Below are 22,126 nucleotides of genomic sequence, written 5' to 3' on the forward strand. Positions count from 1 at the left end.
GATTTCATCGATTCACTGCAAATAGACACCACAGGGGGGCCAGGACAAAAACACCGCTCCCCGCAAAATCCAGCACTTTATCATTTCAGCCAAGTTGCTGTTGACCTGGCGCCGGCGGCACAAAACAGGACAAGTAATTTAATTTGCTTCTGCTGTCGACCTTGAAACGGGGGAATGTAGGCTATTGGAATCCCAATTGGGAGGAGGATTGTCACATACAATCTCCTCCGAGCATCTCAAGAAATACTTTTTGTCCTTAGTATGTCCGAGAGATAATATGATGCTACCAGTAATTTAATGTACTTTCTTTTATATTACAAACCCACGCCGTCGCGAGCCGTACTCGCCCATCCCAACTTTGTAGGGCGAAGGTTTTTCAATACCACAATTATGACACAGTATTTTAATCCAAGATTAAAATGATGATGGCTGTATTTTGAGGACTGTGTGTGTGTGTGTTTTTAAGATGGTACTAAGTAAATAAAACATTTGATAACCACAGGTTTTTTGCAAGCCATGCACCAATTTGAAACCGATTAGACGACTTTCAAGATGGCTGCTAGTGTTACTTTGTCTTATTTACTGGCACTTTTTCCATCTGTTATCACTCGGGAATCGGGGTGAACGTACGTACCAACGTCCTCGCCGCGCCATGTGACACGGGCTGCTCAAAATTGCTGTCATAACTTCTTGCCCAGCGGACATGACAGCTTTAATCACCCCCGGTGAAAAAAAAACGTCTTGGGTTAGAACTCGATATTGGTCATAAAATCTAAATATAAGACCCCCCCCCCCCCTTACCCCAAGGCTGAGCTGTTTCTCAGACTCAAAACACACTCTCAGTGGTAATAATAAAAAGATTCCCGATTCCACAAAGGGAGCCTCTGCTCTTCAAATTACAAGAGAAGTGCTTATAATGCCATTTTGCGACTTAAAGGCTTGCGGGGCGGTTTTAGTCGACTTTTTAACCTTGCATTACTCGTCCTCATCACCCGGCGTGCTTCACATATAGACCGATAGGTTTTCCTGCTCCTCTTTAATAATATAGTCCCATACCACAACCCTCATTATGACTCACTAATCATAGGCTCCACTCGATTCCCTTTTGGTCGCTATCTACTCTCTTGTTACAGCACTCCATGAAACCAAATTTTGCCTCCCTTGGTCTTCCTTGAAGCAGAAGAATCCAGGAGAGAACAAGTGGAGAGCTTTTGTTGACTTTTTTTTTCTTTTTTCCGCCACAGACGTGTGCTTGGGGTCCAGGGAGCTCGTATTTACGGCTCGGATCCTGTGGTTAGCTGAGGTAATGCAATAATATCAGGCACTCGTTTTGATGAGTTTTAGAATTACAGGGGCTATGTTGAGCTTGCTGGTTGCTAGGTTACTTAGTGGCCTGTCTGCTACCTCACTTATTTGATGTAGCAGTAGTAGTTCCCCTCGGTTTTGACAATCCTCCGTTGGGTCAAGATAATTTGATAGGATTTTGTTCACGTCACTTCATTCTTTATTTTGTACTTTGTAAGGAAATGCTAAAAGTAGATTTGGTAAAAAAAAAAATAAAATAAAATAAAAAGATCAAATGCGCATATTAGCTGTTTTTTGATGCACCAGGGGTTGGAAGGAAACATTCCAAAGTTGCTTCCATTATGTTTTTTTTGGCACCTGCAGCGTTCTTCTTGTATGTTGTCTTGAGAGGGAAAAAATGTCAATAAAGTTGTACTTGACTTGACTAACTGGGTCGCCCATCACGCAGCCCACAAATGATAAAAATATAGATCATGATTTTAGTTGTAAAAAGAAAAAAAATGACTTCAGCCCACAGCCTGTGGTTTAATTTTCACATGGGCTTCTCAAGATGACATAAAGTGACATGGCGTGGGAGCCTCTTTAAATGGGTTTAAGTATAGAGTCCATGATTATTCATCGCCGCTAATTATTGGGGGCGCACAACTTCCAAATGCTAGTCTTTTCCCTGTCAAAATCCTTGAATGAGTTGATACGATGCTTGTAAACTGAAAAGTTAATTGATAGGTACTCCGTTTCAATTTGTTACATTGACACGGCTAACATCTAGAGAATAATCCCATTTGTGACCGTCGCCTCTTTCTCATCCACCACTCCCTTTAGCATGGATCGGAACGCAGGCGTGCACTCGCCGATCACAGCGTCCTGGGAGCCCTAAAAAGGAAGGAGTGTCACTCTTGATTCCTGGCAGCCCAAGGAGAGGAGCGAAGACTAAATTAGGCATGGTTTCATTGACTTCCAATTCCCTGAGTCCCAGCATCCCTGCAGCACCGGAGAGGAGAGGAGAGGCCGGCCGGGCGCTGCCTCTGGTGCCCTGCTTGGTAAGTCACATGAGATGAGGAGCTGAGAAACCTTGTTGAGAACTTGTGTCACCGTTATGAGTACAGAAGGAATTCATCCATCAATTCAGCATTTCAACACAAGTAAATCAATAAATAATAAACACACACACACACACACACACACTCATTAGGAAAGGACAGAGGCGACTCTTCCTACTCAGGAATCTGAGGTCTTTTGGGGTTCAGGGGTCACTCCTTAAGACGTTCTATAACTCGGTGGTGGCCTCGGCCATCCATTATGGCATTGTCTGCTGGTCAGGCAGCATCTCAGCCCGGGACAGAAAGAGACTGGAGCGACTGGTCAGGAAGGCCAGTTCTGTCCTGGGCTGCTCCCTTGACACTCTGGATGGAGGTGGGCAACAGAAGGATGCTAACTAAGCTAAAAGCTATGATGGCAAGTCCCTCCCACCCCCTCCAGCCCGCCCTGACAGCACTTGGTAGCTCCTTCAGCCAGAGACTGTTACACCCGTGCTGTAAAAAGGAGAGATACCGACGACACTCGTTCCTACCGACTGCTGTCAGGCTGATGAATAAAAAATACCAATCATAATAATAATAATTTTTATCCATTTGTGTTCATATTGTATTTAATTGAAAGATGTTTTTTTTTTCTCTTTCTCCTCTCTTCTTTCTACATACATTCTTGCTGCTGGACGCTGTAAATTTCCCCATTGTGGGACAAATAAAGGACATCTTATCTTATCTTATCTTATCTTATCTTATTAACCCATTGAAACTTTCATTCCACTGTAAAATGAACCATCCCTTAGATTTTGTGTGTTAGAATATGTCAGTCAAGCAAAAGGGTGAACTGTGCTTTATTTTTCTGGCACAACAAATTCAAAGAAGGTTAAAAAAAAGTGTCATGTCACAGGCGGGGGGGAGTGCCTGTTACATTCTGCGAAGCTTTCTGAAACCGGCTATAAAATTCGAAACCCATTTGAATATGCTGTTGGAATTTTGTTCAACAAATCAATTTTTTTCCACCAGGAAGCCTATTTAGTTTCGCTTGGATAACGTAGTTATTTAACTCGATCTGCATGATTTCAAATTCTCCAGAGCACCCTGTAGTTTTATTTCCTTTTATGAAACAGTCGTGCCAGAGTGACCGCAAGAAAATATGTGAACTGTATCGTTTGCACAAATGGCACAAATATCATTTGTTCGACCAAACATGCAACTTTTATATGATCTTGCTGTCTTATCTGGGCTGATGAGTCACAATTATCCAGTCCCCATCGACCCTGCTCGCCCTTCCCTTTTCTGCTCATTTGCTATGCTGTCCAGCATGATTGACTGCGTCTCTTTCTGTGCGCTCGCAGCCATAGACAGGTGCTGAGTGGCCTTGTGTGTGTGTGTGGTGGGGGAGCATCCAGAGACCTCCAGAGGCCTGCATCGACATTCCTGTGATACTTCCAGAGACACGGTCCTTGGGGGAGAAATAAGCGGAGGCCCTGACTGAAGACCAATTGAAAGGTGGTGAGTTGAAACCTGCCTGCTTGCCGTTGGTGTTATCACTTCCTTTCTCTCTTTTTTATTTTTATTTTTATTTTTTGTCTCTCTGAAAAGCAACCGCATCTTGGTTTATCTTTGCGCAGTGCGAGCGGCTCTCATTCTCTGCCACTTCCTCTCCCTACACGATCACCGGCTGCAAGAATGCAAACATATCTGTGAGCACAAAAGTATTGGGACGCCGAGGCTATTCAAGCTGAAGTTGTTTGCCAGTTTCACAGCCATAACAGCGAGGGATGATTGAGATTTTTGTCCATTCATCCTGAAGAACATTTTTTTTTTTAGGTCACTGATGTTGGACTTGAGCGAGGGCCTGGCTCATAATGTCTGTTTGATCATTTATTGACCTTGCTTTGTACACTTGTATCAGACAAGGGCCTTCTCGAGACTGATCTCACAAAGATGGAAGCATTGTGCGAAATACTGTATCTTTATAAAGTAAAAAAAAATAATAATAATAATTCTGCCCACCAACGCCATCATTTTTTTGGTCGACTTAAGAGCTGCATCTCAGTCCTTTGGCCACACATAAGTGTTGCACTACAACCGCAGTTGTGAAAGTGTAGGGGAAGAGGAAGTTAAAAAAAAAAAAGTGGATGCAGACTGAGCTGAATAAGGTCACCATATTTGGCATGAAATAATGCAAGCGGAAGATGCAAATGAGATAAAAGAGTGGTTGTCATGGAGACTTGATGTTGCGCAGTGATGGTTCGCTGTAAACCTGACCACACTTGCAGTATGGCCGTTGCTATGCAGAAGGCGCTATTGTGAGTGAGCGAGAGGGGAGAGAGCGAGTAAAGTAGCAGACGAATTGGGGGGGGGGAAGCGAAAATGTTCCTTCGTGGTGCCGCGCGTTGCGTCAACGTGACCTTTGCTTAAAGTGTTTTTTTTTTTTCGTCCAAGTAGCACTTCAGCGATAGACACGCGCAGGTAAGCTCACTGTAAACACTCTGCTCACCTTTACTGATTTTTTTTTTTTCAATGTTTGTAATGGATCAGTTTTGTTTCCATTTTTTTTTTAGCTTGGCAAGGTTTACTTGTGAAGCACATTTAATTATTCAGTCCAATTGTGAATTGTGGACTTTCAATTGTTCAGTCCAATTGTCGAAGTGTATCTAAGTTTTTAAAATTTTTTGGGTTAAGGTGGTTTGTTGGATATTTTCGATTGTGCAGTTGTATGTCACGTCGTATCTAGACAGAGAACCTGCTCGAAGCCCAAGTGAAAGGCCTCTTCGGAAAGGGTGTTTCTATGCGATTCCTCTTTATCTGCAAGATAAGCTTCCAGCTTGTGAAGGGAGAGGCGCGCACACAGACACGGCCATGCACGCACGCATTCTTTCCAGTGCCAGATGAGGATGAGGCAGCGTGCTATTTCCTCGCTCCGTATTTCAAACTTGACAGCTTGCTTGAATTACACCTACCTCCCTTTCCCCCCTCCCTGTGTGGAAAATAAGTTAAGAAAAAAAATGAAATAAAACAAAATGCCAGAAAAGCGCTAAACCGGCTCTCCGCGGTGGATTTTCAGCAGCCGCCTATTTACAACTTGTCTCTTTGCGATTTCTTGCCCGCATATTTACAGCCTAATTGTTTACATAGCAAAGGCCTCGCTAGGTCCAAATATAACATGTAACGCAATCAGGAAGTGACCCGGCCGGCGTTCTTTTCACTTTTTGATTCCGCCGTCGCCAAAATATATTCAAGTTAAATAGGTTAGCTTGATTGCTACTCCCAGCTGGTGGCCTTTCAGCGGGCAGGCTGCGTGCTCCATTGCAGTTGTATCGCTGGGATGCTCGGTAATGGAAGCCTAATGTGTATTTGCGGGTTAGTGATAGATGAGCAGTCAGAGGTTGGCACACCAAAGCTGCAGGACATTTCCTCAGGAGAGTGAGAGTTCACGTTTGCCAGCCAGTGGCATTTACAGGAAGATGGGAAATAGCCGAGCTCTGATATGATAGCGCAGTTTATAAGGTGGGCAATTTGTTCTTCCTCGGGGAAGGAGAGAGAGTGGAAAAAGACGTTTTGACGGCAGTGGAAACGTTAGCCGTTTATTATCGTGCTGTCATTTAGCATTCAAACTGTTGAAAATGAACACCTTTGATGTATCCATTTGGTGGAAATCCCCTTCAACTCCGTTTTGTATAACACACATGCTACTTCCTGTTTTCGGTTGGTTAGCGTTAACGTGCGTGAACTCATTGTTAAACCCCCTTTTTTTGGGGACAGGGGTTTGTCTTTTAAAATGTTTTATTCTCGCTTTGTTTCGTGTGTCCGCAGAGCCTTAGAGAGGAGCATTATTTCACTTGCTTATAATTCTTGTTTTTTAAAGAAAAATTAATAGGGTGATTTTTTCTTGTAATTTGCAATTCACTGAAAGGGTAAGTGTATACACGTTTTATGTATATCCATTAAAAAGAAATTCGATTCTGATGTAAAATGTTTTTTTGTAAATTATATAATAATAAAAAAATAATGTATTATTATTATTTTCATTATTTTTATTATTATTTTACACTACCGCTAATAATAATTGTAGTAGTAGAGTTTTATCACAGAGTTTTTTAAATAAAAATAATCTATATATATTGCGCGTCGTCCCGCACGCGGTCTGTCCTTCCGTCTGTCCCTTTTCAAAACGTACCTACTTCACCGCGCCGCCACTGCGCCGCTCCGGCAGTGGCTCACTACGATCGCGCGGGCATCTTAGCGAAAAAATGTTGTCTACCCACAAGCATTGCAATGAAATTGTTAGTTATTTAGTAGAGCTAAACATCTCTTTATTTTCGCGATAAGCAATGAAGATGAACAAAAAGTTGAACCAAGCAACAACACTTTTGTGGGCCGAAGGCCCACCTTACCAGCCTTCCGCAGGAACTAGCTGATGAGCCGCCCGGAGCGCGGCGAACCAGCTAGTGCATTTATAATAACAATAGAATAAATAAATCATGACTTGCATTGAATTATTATTAATTGTGTAAGTAGTTTTTTGAACACCAATAAGGTACTTAAAATTGTAGAATTCAAAAAATGTCAATGGATCCCAGGAGAGGTTAAAGCCACGATGTTGTCAGGGAAGAAAACAGAATTCAACTTGGCTGTTCTTACCGGATGCAAGCCATTAACCAAAGAACTGGTTTCTATTGTACTGTACATGGATGGAGCAAATGTCTTCCAGTCTTAAATAGCTAAACGAGCAACCCATCTGGCATCTGCAAACTTGGATCACACGTTCAATTGGACAAGGCTGTTGTTGTCACAAATTGTTTGTGGTTTTTGTGCAGGAGATTTGGATTAGAGAATCGAGCCAAAGTGATGGACAGATCAACTCGAGGGGGGCTGTAAACACTCGATGATAATCATTTTAAATGATGGGAAAAGAAGGCCCGAGAGGAAGCGAGCTGGCTCGTGCTCGGCTTCAGTAAAAAAGGGGAAATTCCACATGAGAGCGCAGATCTTTGGCGGTATTGTGATACGTTATCTCCACAGCATTGTCTTTGTGGCCCAATCCGAATCACATAACCGTGTCTGTCTTGCCGTGGGTCAAACAAACCGTTGTCTGGGTGTGCAGGGCACATTGCACCCGCGTGCTGGGAGCTAGCGTTGCAGCTGTGACTGCGGCTTGCAACACCGGGTTTAAGGGCACGCCGCGTCAATTAGACAAACGTATCGCGAGCTTTTGTCTTGAAGCTGTGCCAGAATTGCGAAGGAACGGGAAGATGCATTCGAAGCTTTGGGGTGTTTCATCTGAAATATTCGAATGCACTTTCACTACGAGCATGGCTTGCAGCTTCTTGGTTGTGGTTGTCATTTTTTTGGTGCTTATCTAGAATCTTGATCGCTGCTAGAAGGTCAGGTTTCATTCTTTTTTTTTTCGTACATCTGGTTCTCTAGTCGGCGGCCCGGTAGTCCAGCGGTTAGCACCTCGGCTTCACAGTGCAGAGGTACCGGGTTCGATTCCAGCTCCGGCCTCCCTGTGTGGAGTTTGCATGTTCTCCCCGGGCCTGCGTGGGTTTTCTCCGGGTGCTCCGGTTTCCTCCCACATTCCAAAAACATGCATGGCAAGCTGATTGGACGCTCTAAATTGTCCCTAGGTGTGAGTGTGAGTGCGAATGGTTGTTCGTTTCTGTGTGCCCTGCGATTGGCTGGCAACCGATTCAGGGTGTCCCCCGCCTACTGCCAGAAGACAGCTGGGATAGGCTCCAGCACCCCCCGCGACCCTAGTGAGGCTCGGAAGATGAATGAATGAATGAATGAATGAATGGTTCTCTAGTCATAAAATTGTGAAGCAACCGTTGACTTGGAGGTCACTGATGCCCACCGATTGTCCAAGGGAAATGTAAAGCCAGCATATTCCTTGTTTTTTTGCATTTGCCTTCCTTTCCTTTCCTCTCTGGATTGACCTCATATTCCATTTGATGTGCTTCCCCCCGTCTTCCTCTGCTTTTTTTGTGTTTTTTTTTGTGGCCTCCTGTCACTAATCTTCCTACATCCCCCTCATAGCCGTGTTGTTTCCTCAAGTCTCAATTTACCCCCACCCACTTCCCTGTTTACTTCCGGGTCTGATAGCATATGTTGCTGGTGCGGAAGGAAGGGGGGTGGGGGGGGGGGGGTGAGGAGGAGGAGGCGTGGTCCGCCTGCAGCAAGCAATCGAAGGAAGGTGAGGAGACTGCGGGGTCTGCGCGGCCTCTGCCGTCAGAGCTTCCTTCCGCCTTCTCCTAATAGCCGTCCTGCTCCACAGCTGTTGCTACCGAATTCCCCCCCACCCGGACGCTTTCCTCGGGCGGCAGACAGAGCAGATCCAGGATCTAGGGAGAAAACTCGAGCCGGTTCTCCCCCTCGACGCAGTTAGCTGGACCGCTTTTGGAGGCAGCGGTGGGGGAGACACTGGCGTTAACGGCCAACGCTGCAACGTGCACATTTGCAGACATACACTCCTCCTCTCTTTCCTCCCTCCCTCCCTCGCTCCCTCCCTCTCTCACTTTGGTGCTGGGCTCCGCACAGCTCCTCCACTCCATTCATTGCTGATTCACCCGCTTGCCTCTCCTCTCCGCCAGTCGCTCTGCCGTGCTGTGCTCTGCCTGCCTGCCTGAGAATGGTCCAGCCGGTGCCTGGGGGTCTGCTGTCGCAGCCTGTCTGAACACACGCACATACACAAGAGTCGGTCGACACGCGGAAGCACTCACGCATGATCTGGAGAGCAATGTGAGAGGTAAGCGCTTGCTTCGTAACCCTCCTCCTCCTCCTCCCGCGGCCTCGCTTGGTTTCTCTCGATCTTTCCTCCTGTGGGTGCTGCAGTCTCGACTTTTCCAAAGTGGGCGTCTGTGCATCGGAGCATAGGCGACGATATGGGGATCGGTGTTCCTTAGTGTGTAGCTGTGTGGATCCAGTATGTGTGCCCAAAAGGGGTTATTGATTTGCTGTTTGTTACAGTTTGTTTTATGGCTACTGGCACTGGCGCACGCACGCAGTAAGAAACATTCTTGCCTTGAAGCGGGGATTCTCAATAGCCATTTGCCAAGGCTTGTTCACGAGAAGATTTTCGGACGCGTGGACCGGGGGGTGCATATGCGCGGAGGGCCGATGTTGATCCAGGAAGATCAATAGATCACCCACTCGTCTCTCCCGTCTGACTCGGCACACCTTAACGACGGGGTGACATTTGATTCCATTCTGCCTCTTCCCTCCATTGCTGCGTCAGCCCAAAAGGGGAAGCATGATTTTGCATGTGTGTGTGTGTGTGTGTGTGTGTGTCACAAGGTGTGTGCGCACTGCAAACTACCGCCCCGCCGCATGTAAATTACATGTGACATGTGAAACTGCTACTACCTTATATGGTATGCACAGTATTTCAGTACAGTAGAATCTTGCCAAGCATTCCGGTTCGCGGGAGGAGAATGTGTGTGTGTGTGTGAGTGTGTGTGTGTGAGACTTGGTGAGTGTTTGCATGTGTCTAGTGGAGGGGGAGTTACCAAGGAGGGACAAAGTTGAGAAAAGGAAATGGGGGGGCAAGACGGGGAAGGAAAACAAGCAAATGTACTTTTCAGGGAATGTGCTCCTCAATGTTTCAACTGAATTGTAAGTAAGTCGTTCTGTTTAGTTTTTGTTTTCTAGTCATATGACACGACTTCACTTCGGAAATGCGTTCAATGTTCTTCTGTCCTGGCCGAGAAGGGTCGGGCCGTTTTTTTTTTACTCTGAAATGGCCCAAATCACATCAGCATGGGATTCTGCTTAAGTCATGACACGATGAGTGAATCTTGTGAGGCTTAAATAATTATCTTTGGTTCTCACCCCCCCCCCCCCCCCTTCCCCCTGCCCCTCCCTCCTTGCTCATTACCTCTGGCCTCCTCCCTCACATCTTTCCTGGCTTCCTCTTGGTGGTGTGTCTGTGGTTGAGGCAATGATGTGGAATGTTGTTGTTGTGACTTTCCGGGAGTCCGTAGGTAGCTCAGGCAGTGGCGCTCATGCGCGCACATGATCACAAGTATGTACACAAATGCGGCAAGAGATTTTTTTGGGGGGAGATTGCATTGGCGTGCAGCAAGAAAATTGGACGGGTAACCCGTTTTGAGTCAAGCAGAAACCTGAGATGTGTGCTGCTCTCACTGAACAGCTCTGCATGCATGTGTGGAGCCCATGATATAGAGTATTAACGCGGGATTGACAGCATCGGTGCTGACAGGTTAAGCCTTTATTACACACAGGGGCTTTTCTCTGTGTTCTTACTGTGTTGTGACTACTTTTCAGCAGTTGTGTGACGGCTTCGGTTGACAGGGAGACCCCTCGCTCTCATGAAATTCCTCACTGCGCAGAAACAAGTTGCCGATGACACGTCATCACACCATTATTTGTCTTCTTAACCTCTAATATTTATTTGTACTCTCTTTTTTTTTTCTTTTCCTCTCACATGACATCAGACATGTTGACGATAATCCTCAGTCTGTTTCCCCAGAAAACAGTCTGACTCATGCTGGTTCTGGAGAAAGAAACAATTGGCTTTCGGGTTACTATGTAGAAATCAGCCTGTGAGCTGCTGCTGATGTTTCAGTATGGTGATCCAGATTACATAAATGCGAGCCAATGAACTTCTCATTAAGCCATAAGGCTAGCCGTTGTTGTTAATATCACACACGAACATGCAAAAGTGCAATTTTGCACACAATCTTATATTCACGACAACTTAAGGACACACACCATCGGGACACAGTTGGTCAGTGTGTGCGCATGCTAAACAAGTAGCCTCATTGTCTCCAGAGGTTAATTTACGGAAGAATAAACGGGGCTTGTTTGTGCGCTCTTGGCCGAAGACAACCTCACCGTTTTTATTTAATGGCTCAAGTTAAACGAAAAGTCATGAGGTGGCTATGACTTCATTTTGAAAATGACAAGAAGGGTGGTGAATGTTGATGGCATAGCCAACTATAGTGGCGATATTCAGGATAGTGCCGTGTGTCTGTATATTGTCCTCTTACGCTGGCCTTTATCATCCTTTCATTCATTTTAATCAACCACTTTACTGTGTCTGACCTGATGTAAAATAGGTTAAAAGAGTACCAACAAGCAGTATACGGTGTTTATAAATTACCTTGTGAATTTGTCCTACTTGTTGATGGTGACACCATCATCTCTGCCCCGGTGTGAAAATAGCTTCAAGCATATCTGGTATTGGAGTTGTAAGCACTGTTGTTGCCACTTCCACGTTAAATAGTCACACAATCATCCTTGCTTTTCTACCCATGCATCAAAATTAATGAAGGAATGCTAGGTGTGCTAGCTAACTTGCTCTTAGCCCACAACGGCTGGCTAGCTAGCGTGGTAGCCACTAATCATCCACTTCATTTTAGCAAATAAGATACACTTGTGGCAAGTATCGCTATTATGGAAGGAGGACGAGGAGTATGTGACTGGAGAAGACAGAGAAGCTATGCTAACGGCTAAGATAAAATAAAATGTAGGTTATCTAAACACCAGAAGAATATGTGCTATGGTTGGTGGTATGTACAATATTTATAAGATAAGATAAGATAAGATATCCTTTATTCGTCCCACACTGGGGAAATTTACAGCCTCCAGCAGCAAGAATGTATGTAGAAAGAAGAAAGAAGAAAGAGAAAAAACAACAAACATCTTTCAATTAAATGCAATATGAACACAAAATGGATAAATCGCAGTACTATTTACAATTTTCCTTCACATCATTTAATTATTATTATTATTATGATTGTTATTTTTTATTCATTCATTTCATATTCACTTGTTATTTATTATAATCTCACCAATGACATTTTTATTTCCACTACAAAGTGCTGTGTTTCAATTTTGGCGGTTGAATTCTGCATGTTAATTGTTGTCAAAATTGCTAATCTTCAAAACTCAATTAGCTAATTCAGCAATACTTGCATTATATTTTTTACACACCATGCTTACACTTTTTCCACATTTATATAGCAAAAATCTCCGATGCGGGTTCCGCTAAGACATTAAATTTTTATGTCCAGCTCTCAATGTCTTTCTCCGTCGGTGTGTGGAAGCCCCCAAGAGACAGAGTGGTAAGCATATATGTAAAGGTCAGATAGGGCGTTATTGACATGCTATGATATTCCGAGTAGCTGCAGCAGCAGCATGATGGAGCCCTGCGGTGTTGCGTTTCCTCCTGACGTCCTCCACTTTGATGACCTATCTCAGCACACTGTCACCTTGCCTCCACTTCTATCAGTATGCTGAAATCTAGTCGCAGCAAACAAAAGGAAACCTTCTCCCCCTGCAGTCAAAAGCTGAAAATAGAAGCGCTGGCTGCAAGCTATCATTTTGCACTTTCTGTTTGCAGCAAAACAAGCGCCATATGTGGATTTTGCAGAATGCCGCATAAAATTCAACTCGACTCGAGCTATAAGTGTCACTAATGGTGAATGGCCTCATGTGCTCTTTCAGGAAGGCCTATCATAACTGTGAACCGCACCCTCTCTTGTTTTCTCATCGGTACTCAAGCAGTTAGTCATACTGACAACTCCGAGACCTGCCTGTCTTTAAATATTTTTTTTTTATTGTGCCTGCATTTCTGTCTGTGCTCGTCGTCTGTGCCCCATCGTCAGGTTTCTTGCATCCAGCTTACCGACACTACCAAAGTTGCTTTTGTGACTCATTGGCAAAGTGAAGCAAGAGAAAGACATGCTCGCCCGCTGTTCATGTCAGAAACCGTCCATGATCTGATGTTGCACGCACTTTTTTTGCCCTTGCCTTGCAATGTTTCTCCAATGTGCTCTAAAGGCTCTGTGGAAGCTCTCTCACCATCTTGCCTCCTTCCAACGCGGTTGACCTTGCACCACATTAAGACCTTGGACACGAAACATAGTCTGTATTGGTATGAGTTATTTGGAAAAAGCAGATCTTCAAGACCGAGCGAGGAATGAGACGATTCCAATGAATGTACAAAAAAGGGCTTGGCCTCCCGGTAAAAGATGTAGCAATCAATAAGGGATGGATATCCATGTTCAGACATGATGGGTCATATCGAGGGCTCATTATAAGGATTACTTCACAGCGCTGAAGCCTCGCTGCCTTACATAGAAATTGCAAAGTAGAAAAACTTGAGGGGGTTTGCCAGCTTTTTATATTAGAAGCTATTGCCGTCTTTATTTGACTGAAGCGAGCCCACGGCGCCATCGGTGTGAACAATGTTGTAAGTGATGGCTCCACCCCCACCCCATTAGCTGTTGTACAGCTGTAGATGTTTGAGCGCGACAATACCCCGAGCTGCAGTCGAGCAGACGATGTTTTTGTTAGCTTGATTTTCACTGAGCAGCACAGTTCCATTTTGGTGTCTATTTTACATGCCATGTTACTGGTATGTCCGGAATTAGATGATTTTAACATACGAGGTCGGTGCTTTTTATTACGTCGCAAAAAAGTGGACATGCACTCGGATGCTCTTCCGCTAGATAGCAGAAGGTACAAGCTACTAGTTGCCATTCATACAACGGATTCTCAAATATAGTACATTGCGTCTTGATTTAAAATGGCACTTTCACAGCTAGCTTAATTGAAAAGGCACATTTTGGTGTACGTTGACATTTTTTTTTTCTGAATATGAACGGTACTTCTGGGTGATTGTATGCCGTGAGATTTTCCTGCTATAAAAATATGTGCCTTGCTCAGCAAAAGTTGGGAAACATTGCTTTTGGTTGGTCATTTTTTTTTTCTTTTGTACATATACGTAGTGCGCATTGGGTGCAGTGCAGTGTTTGTATTAAGATAACGCTCGCAATTCAAAGGTCATCCAGAGCGACGGGGCTTACTTTTGCTATGAAGCTGCCGTGCAATGACAAAAAGAAGGCCGCAACGTCACTCTCCCTTTTCATTTGAACGACATCTAACCACGATGCTTGGTCATCATGACCTGGGCTGCGCTGGTGCAGAGCTCTGTTACAAGCACATTGCAGTGCTGCAGTGCCGTAACATTCGCAAGTTCCTGTTCAAGTGCACACACACGCTGTTACTGGGAAAAATGATTTCTCGACACAGGGTGTGGTGACTTAACCCTCTCCTTTTGATAAGAGCAGAATCATCCCTCGGCAGCCTAACCATTCAAATTCCACTCGTGGTTTGACCAGAACTGGAAAGTAATTTGCAAAATAAATAAATAAATACCCCCCCCCCCCCCCCACACACACACACACATTCCTTCTTTCATGTTATGATGAGCGAATCCTAAAGATGTTGAAGAACTCATTTGTGTGATATTTAATGACAGAACACCTTCTTATGTTAGAATGCGTACAAGAAAACCGAGCGATTCCTTTTGACTCTTTTTCACTCTGGCAGCAGGCGGGGTCAGCCTTGGCCCGGCTCCGCCTCTTCTCACCTGGCGCTCAGCCCAGAATGTTGCTGCAACTCTCTCCTCGCTCCCATTGGCCCACACGCTCACGGAACTTCGCAAGGAGGGAAATGACTAACCTCTCCCCCCCCCCCCTTGTGCCCTGCCTCGACTTCCCCTTTTCTTTCACTCTCTTCCCTTCTTTCATCTTCAGACATATTTGCAATGGCCAGCTTTGCTGCACTCCACTGTAAGTGACACGGGATTTTTTCATCTCATTTCATTGCGTCGACGCGGTGGAAAGTTTTTTGAATGGCTGCTTTGTACGCGCCAGTGCGTTGAGTGTGTGCGCGCGTGTGTTTGTGTGCGCCGTGGCGTGATGAGTGTGTGCACACCATGTGTGTTTAGAGCAGTGGGCGGGGGTGAACGTTTTATTTGTCTAGCTGACAACCGACGCATTTCTGACATTTTTACACATTCTTGATTCCCACAGCTTGCATACTTTTGTCGGACCTTGACGTAAAACAAAAGATCACAACCTGATCCCAAAGCATGACCCCCCCCCAAAAAATGAAAAATTATATCATCTCATTTGTTTTCTCTCTCTCTCTCCCCAGAGGAAGTGCCTTTGCTGATGTGTGCTGCAGCTTTGACCCGCTTCTACCGCTGAAGCTCTATCTTCTCCCCGCCCCTCCCGCCTCGCTCGCTTGCTGCCGTAGCGCAAGGAAAAGTGGCCGCGCCCTCCTCTGACTGCGCTCCGACCCGTTCTTCCATCCGCCATCACCGCCATCCACCCCTCCCAGTGGACCGCAGCCTCCACTAAGCCTCACCTGACAGCCCCCCGGCAGCCCGATTCGCCACAAGGCCCACACAGAGCATCGCACACCTTGCCTTTACTTACCTTCGCCTTGGACCCTTTAAGCCTCCACACAGTCCTCAGTGTCCTTAATCCCCCGACCCCAAAGCAGACTACACCCCAGACTATCACCTTTGTTGCCTGCTTCACTGCATCTTATAACCAGAGGGCTTTTTCTCCTACGCCACTTTGGCTCATGAACGCACCAGACAAGAAGAATCAGTGAGTAATAAGAGTGAATATTCAGGCAGGCTGCCTCCTGGATAAAACCAATTTACTCGATGGAGAAGATGGCGCAATAGCATTCACGGCCTTAGTTCGTCCTGCAACATTTCACCCTGGACTCTTAGGAAACTTTTTTCTTTTGAAAAGAAAAAAAAAATCCCAAACATCACCACAACCTCGCAGGCAATATCAGCATAAAAACACAATAAAAAGCGAAATCGTGGATTCAAACCCGAGCGGTACGCTTTGATCGAGGCTCGTCGAACCAATCTCAGCTGGGAATTGATTTTTTTTTTGGTGTGCCGGCACGTTGCCATGGCGATGAACATAGCACAGATCCGTGACACAAAGTGGCTGACGCTCGAGGTATGCAGGGAGTTTCAGAGAGGCACGTGCTCCCGCTCGGACCAGGAGTGCAAGTTCGCTCATCCGGCCAAGAGCTGCCAGGTGGAAAACGGACGTGTCATTGCTTGCTTCGACTCACTCAAGGTAAGAAACCGAAAGAGGAGCGGGTTGGCGGTGAGCGTTCAAAGAGCTACACGTGCACGATAAAGGCCATTGATAAGACAGTGAGCACATGCGTGGCAGACATAAAGTCACAAGATACAAATAGCAGTCTTTTACAGTCAGCGGAGTGCGCACCATCTGGCCCCAGCATGTGTTCTTCCTCGTTCCACCCATTTCTGGTCAGGTGATGGGAACATGTGATTAAAAACACAGAGAGGTAGGGGGGGGGGGGACAAGAGATCTTGCTCGACTGATTCAGTGTGTCGCTTTGGAGTGTGAGTACACTGTAAACACTGTTGCATGTATGTCGAGCATCAACACACGCGGACCTCAGCTGGGTGGAAACGTATTAAAAAAAAAAATGTCAGCAACATCGATGCCCTTCACGGGTGCACAACTAGAGAGAAGCGAGGCGATGGTGCCATTATGTTGCGCAAAAAAACACATCCTGTGCTCTTAGGCGGTTCGAAGGAGCTTTTTTGTTTAAAAAAAAACAAAAAAAACATACCACCGTATATGGCAAAGGAAAGAAATCACATTTGCTCCTTCTCTTTCAGACAAATATTATCAGGGCCTCGGTCTCATAACATGTGCAAGCCTCACCTGTAACCTTTGACCCATTCATACATTTTCTGAGCTGGCATCCCTACCCTGCAGACGGTGGTGATTCATGGTCACTGGCAGGATGTAATGATGACAGTCCATTCGGAAAGGAGACAGTGTTTTACGGCCAGATGTGTTCAGAGCGATGTCGTCGCACATGCGCTGCACTCGACTATTACGTCGGGTGTTCTTGTAAATCAAAATGATAAACTAGCTAAAAGAAGTCGGGTGACGCTAGGCTTGGGTGATTTCTTCATGGAAAAGGATACAATTAACGGGGACTGCATGAACTACGTAAATAAGGACAAAATAGTTGGGACTGATTGTACATGTAATGTATACAGGTATGCTATTTTCACCCTGAGAATAAAATATACGTCACGGAATTGTTGCAGGATGGTGGACGTCAGTGCTGCTTTGTCTTTAACGCTACCCCAGGAAATTTTACAACACCACTGCTGAGTTCATTGCTTGGTCTTAAAAAAAAAAGCATATGGAAAGCCTATCTGAGATAAACCCAAGCAGGGCTAGCAGTGAGCTAGCATTTTGATCATTGTCATGACAGCTGAAAAAAAAATCTTTCATGAATGGTAATTTATTTATGGCAAAATAAAATCTGTCGTGCATGTAAGACTTAAATAGACGATCATTTTGACCACTTCAAGGAAGTGCCGCGGAAGCCAGTACAAATGACCTTCATCTTTCTGAATGTCGTGATCCCTGCGTTCAATGCGGTGTCGACTTGCACTGACGCAGCAGGACAGCCGCAACGTGCATGCTGAAGCATCTCGATACACGAACGCGTGTTTAAATTGGCATTCTTGCTGACAGAATCGGCTACCGACCGGAAATGAATAAGTGGCAGACATACAGGGGGTTGTTTGAGTGAACCAAGCGGTCTGTTATGAGACTCCGACTTGGACCTCACATTGCAAACAGGACAGAATATGTGTGTCCGTTTCTGTTTGACACTTGAGTTGATAACCTAAAAACCATCAGTACTGTACCGACATTCACGGCGAACATTTCTTCATGTCGCTCCTCGCCCCCATTATGCCATGGTCTGACCCCGCCCCTTTCACTGTCCTGCAGCCTCTTCGATATGCATGTGCTCACTCTCACTGCATGTGAGTGAGGATCGACCTTCTTCTGGAGAGTGTATAATTAGAACAGGTCTCACATGATCTTCGGCGCATAGCTGAATAGGTCACACCCAAATCCAGTCATTTCACCAACAGTCTGTCTCACTGGGCCTCTTTTTGTTTTTTTTCCACGCTACACACACTTTCCTGTCCAGTTGGGAATTTGGGAACGGAGTTTGGACCAGACTAGACAGAAGATAAACTGCATTTATTATATTTTTTTTATATGTCATTAACTAGCCGTGTGTGCAAATTATCCAGCACACTGCTCTCCCTGCTGTGTGAGTATCTGTTTGGTGCAGCGCAGGCAGCTCAGTCACATGGAAGAGATGTAAATATTTGGAGAAGGATAATGGCTGGCTGGACCCCCTCATTTTAAAGTTGGCTTGTAACTTTTTAATGATTAACTCCTGAGCGAAAGGTTAAGTGCCACCCTCGCTAATAGTCACACTTGGAACACTCACAATTGAAAAGTGAGGCTCCTTGCAATGGGCATGAGGGTGGAATTAGTCCAACGCATCAGACAGAATGAATGTTTCGATGCTAATGGACTGGTTTTGATGTTAGACTTCACAGGCTAATCGTTTTTTGCTGCACTTGCATGAGAAAATGTTGCAATAGGACTTCCGTGCTCAAACACCAGCCAATGTCACAACTCGACTTTCCAAGGATCTAATCGGCTATATCAGATCGGCCAGTATTTTGCGTTTATTGCACACAGATTTTGTGATCAGCTGTAATGTCTTAATTTTGTCTCTCCCTGTCAATTTGTAATTGACGTACACGTACATGATGTGCATTCTTTTGGTTGAGCAGCTTTTCAGATTCCACTATTTTCACACCCCAAAAAGTATGCAAACCCTTCAGAATAAGCAAGATTTTAATTTAAAAAAAAAAGTCATCTGTTCTTTATCCTGATCGTGACAATAGATGATTATATGTTTTAATTTTTTTTTCCGAACACAAAAGTATGTGAACCCCTCGGCAATGGACTTTTCCAACAACTAATTGGAGTCAGGAGTCAGTGAACATTAAGTCCAATTAACACGACAAGATGGGACATGTTGGGTAAAGCTGGCCAGCCAAATAAAAACACCATGTTTGAATTTTCTTTTCTCAAGAAGCATTGGCCAGTATGAACCCTGCCTTACACCCAATCTCTTGAAATACCCGCAATTCCGAATTGTTGAGTTACATGAAGCTACAAAGGTATTTCTAAAATCCTTTATGTTCATCCGTCATCAGTCCATAGTAAGACAGATTGCCCATAAATTAAGAAAGATCAACACTGCAGAAACTCTCCTGAAGTGTGGCTGTAAATATTACTGCAAAAACACAGTGTACAATGAAAACAGAAATCATAGCGTGTCGGCTAATGACTTACAGAAATCTCTGGTGCACGCTAACATCCATGTTGACAAATCTAAAATAAGTAACACATTAAACAACAATTGATGTCATTGAAGGACACCATGGAGGAAGCTACCGTTTTCCCAAAAAAGATTTGTAAAAGCCCCAGCACTGCTGGCAAACTCGTGTGGACATAATGAAACTTAGGTATACATATGAAAGTACTGATTCCAACAATTGTTTGGAATAAACAAAATGCTGTGTGGAGAAACCCAAAACCTCATTCCACGTGAGACGTATGCAGGAAGGGTTTGGGATTTGGTTTAATCCCAAACCAGCTCATGGATGAGATTGGATGGATGAGATTTAATTGTCTCATGGCCCATCAAACAATTAAAAATGGAAAGTTTATCAAGACATTTTGCTGGGGAACTTAAAGGTAGATTATACGGTCTTCAAGATGCTAGCAAGATTTGAATATAGCCTCCCTTCATTCCACCCTGCCCATCTTTGCATTGCTGCCCAAAGAAACGCCTCTAGCTCACTACACGATGATACGCCAGGGCAGCTACATTGCTAGCATGACTCAGTCTTGTTGGGACTGTTGCGAAACATGAATAGTTATCGACTTGTTGTATTTTTTTTTTGGAATGTACAATAATTAAAAAAAAAAATAAGAGAGGTGATCATCTTACATAGGCGCTGGCGGTTGCAACCGCATGCATCTGTATGAGCAGCTGTGCGTGTGCGCAAATGATTGATCCATCCCTCAGCCACGCTTTCTGTCTCTATACTCTCTGATTGGCTAATTTTGTCTCACCATAACATGGAAAGAAATGAAATGAAAAATGACATGAGAGGTATAAGATGGGACCACAGAGAGATGGTTTTTTTTTTTTTGAAAAGATCATTTGAATATTTCACTGACAGGTCATGCAGACATTTTAAATCTACGATTTTTTTTAATAACTGTAAATTCTACAGTCTGTCTGCCAATTTAACAGGACAATGGCTACAACAGAAGAAAATAGCGATTCACACCAGACATCCCAAGAATACTGCTGGACCTTCCAGTTTTGTACAGCAGAATGGTCTTCTTCCTCCTGACGGTTATGCACTTCTGCTATACAGGAAATGTTTGATTGAGGTTGTTGTTGCCAAAGGAGTGTCAACCATTAGATACAAAAGTTCACATGCCTTTTCCACCCTACAATATGTTCGTATGCTTTGTTCAGTCAAAAAACATGGAAGGATTATTGTTTTTGTCTCCATAGATGAAGTTTATACATTAACTACGATGTAATTACTTATATATAAAGTACACAACTTTTTTTTTCATAAAAATGATATGCAATTAATTTGACACATCCTGGTTGTCGTTCTACTTTATACACCAATAATGCACAATTTGCCATGATGGCTCTGTTTTCCGTCCTAAACTGTATTAGTTCTCCTACGAAAGGAGAAACAGCAATGAGAGGTATGCTAAACCTGATGGGCGAAATGTTGTAATTACCTGCAACCGCATCATTTAAGTTGTTATGTGGGACTTTTGTTATTGCCCTGACAGAAACACATTCACCTATTTACTCTTCTCATTTTTAATCTCTGGAAAGAATGTACTGAAAAAGTTACTTGAAGCAAGCGGCCTACTCTCGTCGCCCATTTTCTTTCCACTGGCGCTTATTTTCACTTGCTCACTCTGGTTTTTACCTCAGGCCACACCCATGGGTCACATTACATACATGCACGCGCGCGCACGAACACACCACACACACACACATAAACGAGTGCATGTGCTTTTAGGCAAATGACATCACCCCTGACCTAGTGTGAACCCAGCAGCAGCAGCAGCAGTCGTCTCATCCAACCAAACAAGGCCCACTCTGTCATAAAACAAGCAGAGTGGTAACGGTCTGGAACAAGTGAAGTTTGAACACATACCTCCGTGCCATTAACCTCGTTGTCTGTCTGCCGGTTCGCCCGACACACCCACCATCATCATGTCTGACTGGTGTGCAAAAAAAAAAACAGGCCGACCGTGTGCACATGCACGTGCGTGTTATGTCTGTGTTAGTGGTGCTGTCGGAGCAGGTTCCAACTCCGAGCCAAGATTACATTCCCACAGAGCCGAAGGCCCTCATACCTTATCTTCCCCTCTATCCCTTCTCCTTCTGTCTTTCTTTTCTCTCCAGCTCCTATTTTTCTCAGGCTATGACAGCATGTTTATGTGGAGCGGTTAGGTAGCACCGTGAGGTAAAAGGCAAACATACACGGTGGTGTAAATATTAGTTAGGTTGCTACTCGACGACGGTGATCCCGCTTAGGAGTAAAATCAACATGCCGCGCTCGGTGTGTGGCTGTGTTCGTTTTGGGTTGGGGAGGGCTAATGTGTATTTGACACTTCTGTCACACGGCGTACACCAAATGGAATGACACAATGCACATGGCCCCCGTTCGAGCAGCAGTTACCTTTTTAGTAGATGACGAAGCAGTTGCAGATAAATTAAGGGATCATCCAACTTGATGTACGGTAAATTCTTGTCAAGAACACTCATTGAAAAAAAAAATATCCCAAGTCGAGGGGGCTGAAGCAGAAATGAAAATGCTCACATTGTTTCGACATTTAGCAGTTTACTGAGGTGTTGTTGATTTACAGTATGGCGCGTTTCTTCCACAAGGCAACTCGATATGCTTATATTAAAAGTGCACTTAAAAGCGGTTACAAAGTCAGAGTTTAAAGTAAAGAATTAAA

General features: G+C 44.6%; 1 protein-coding gene across 16 annotated transcripts in view; it reads left to right on the top strand.

Moving 5' to 3' along the window:
- The first annotated feature begins 3,820 nt into the window (after positions 1-3,820).
- Positions 3,821-22,126, top strand: part of mbnl1 (muscleblind-like splicing regulator 1) — a 44,906-nt gene continuing 26,600 nt past the window's right edge. For 3 of the 16 annotated variants that reach the window (XM_052088182.1, XM_052088189.1, XM_052088196.1), the window contains exons 1-2: positions 8,567-9,084; positions 15,306-16,258. In XM_052088182.1, coding sequence (XP_051944142.1) covers positions 16,085-16,258 — 174 coding nt within the window. In that variant the 5' untranslated portion in view covers positions 8,567-9,084; positions 15,306-16,084. Of the gene's footprint in view, positions 3,846-4,610; positions 4,809-8,566; positions 9,085-9,792; positions 9,951-14,711; positions 14,939-15,305; positions 16,259-22,126 lie in introns of those variants that run through there. The other 13 variants (XM_052088187.1, XM_052088192.1, XM_052088188.1 and 10 more) reach the window with 9 other exon arrangements.

This window comes from Hippocampus zosterae, chromosome 15, assembly GCF_025434085.1.
Source record: "Hippocampus zosterae strain Florida chromosome 15, ASM2543408v3, whole genome shotgun sequence".
Classification (NCBI taxonomy): Eukaryota; Metazoa; Chordata; class Actinopteri; order Syngnathiformes; family Syngnathidae; genus Hippocampus; species Hippocampus zosterae.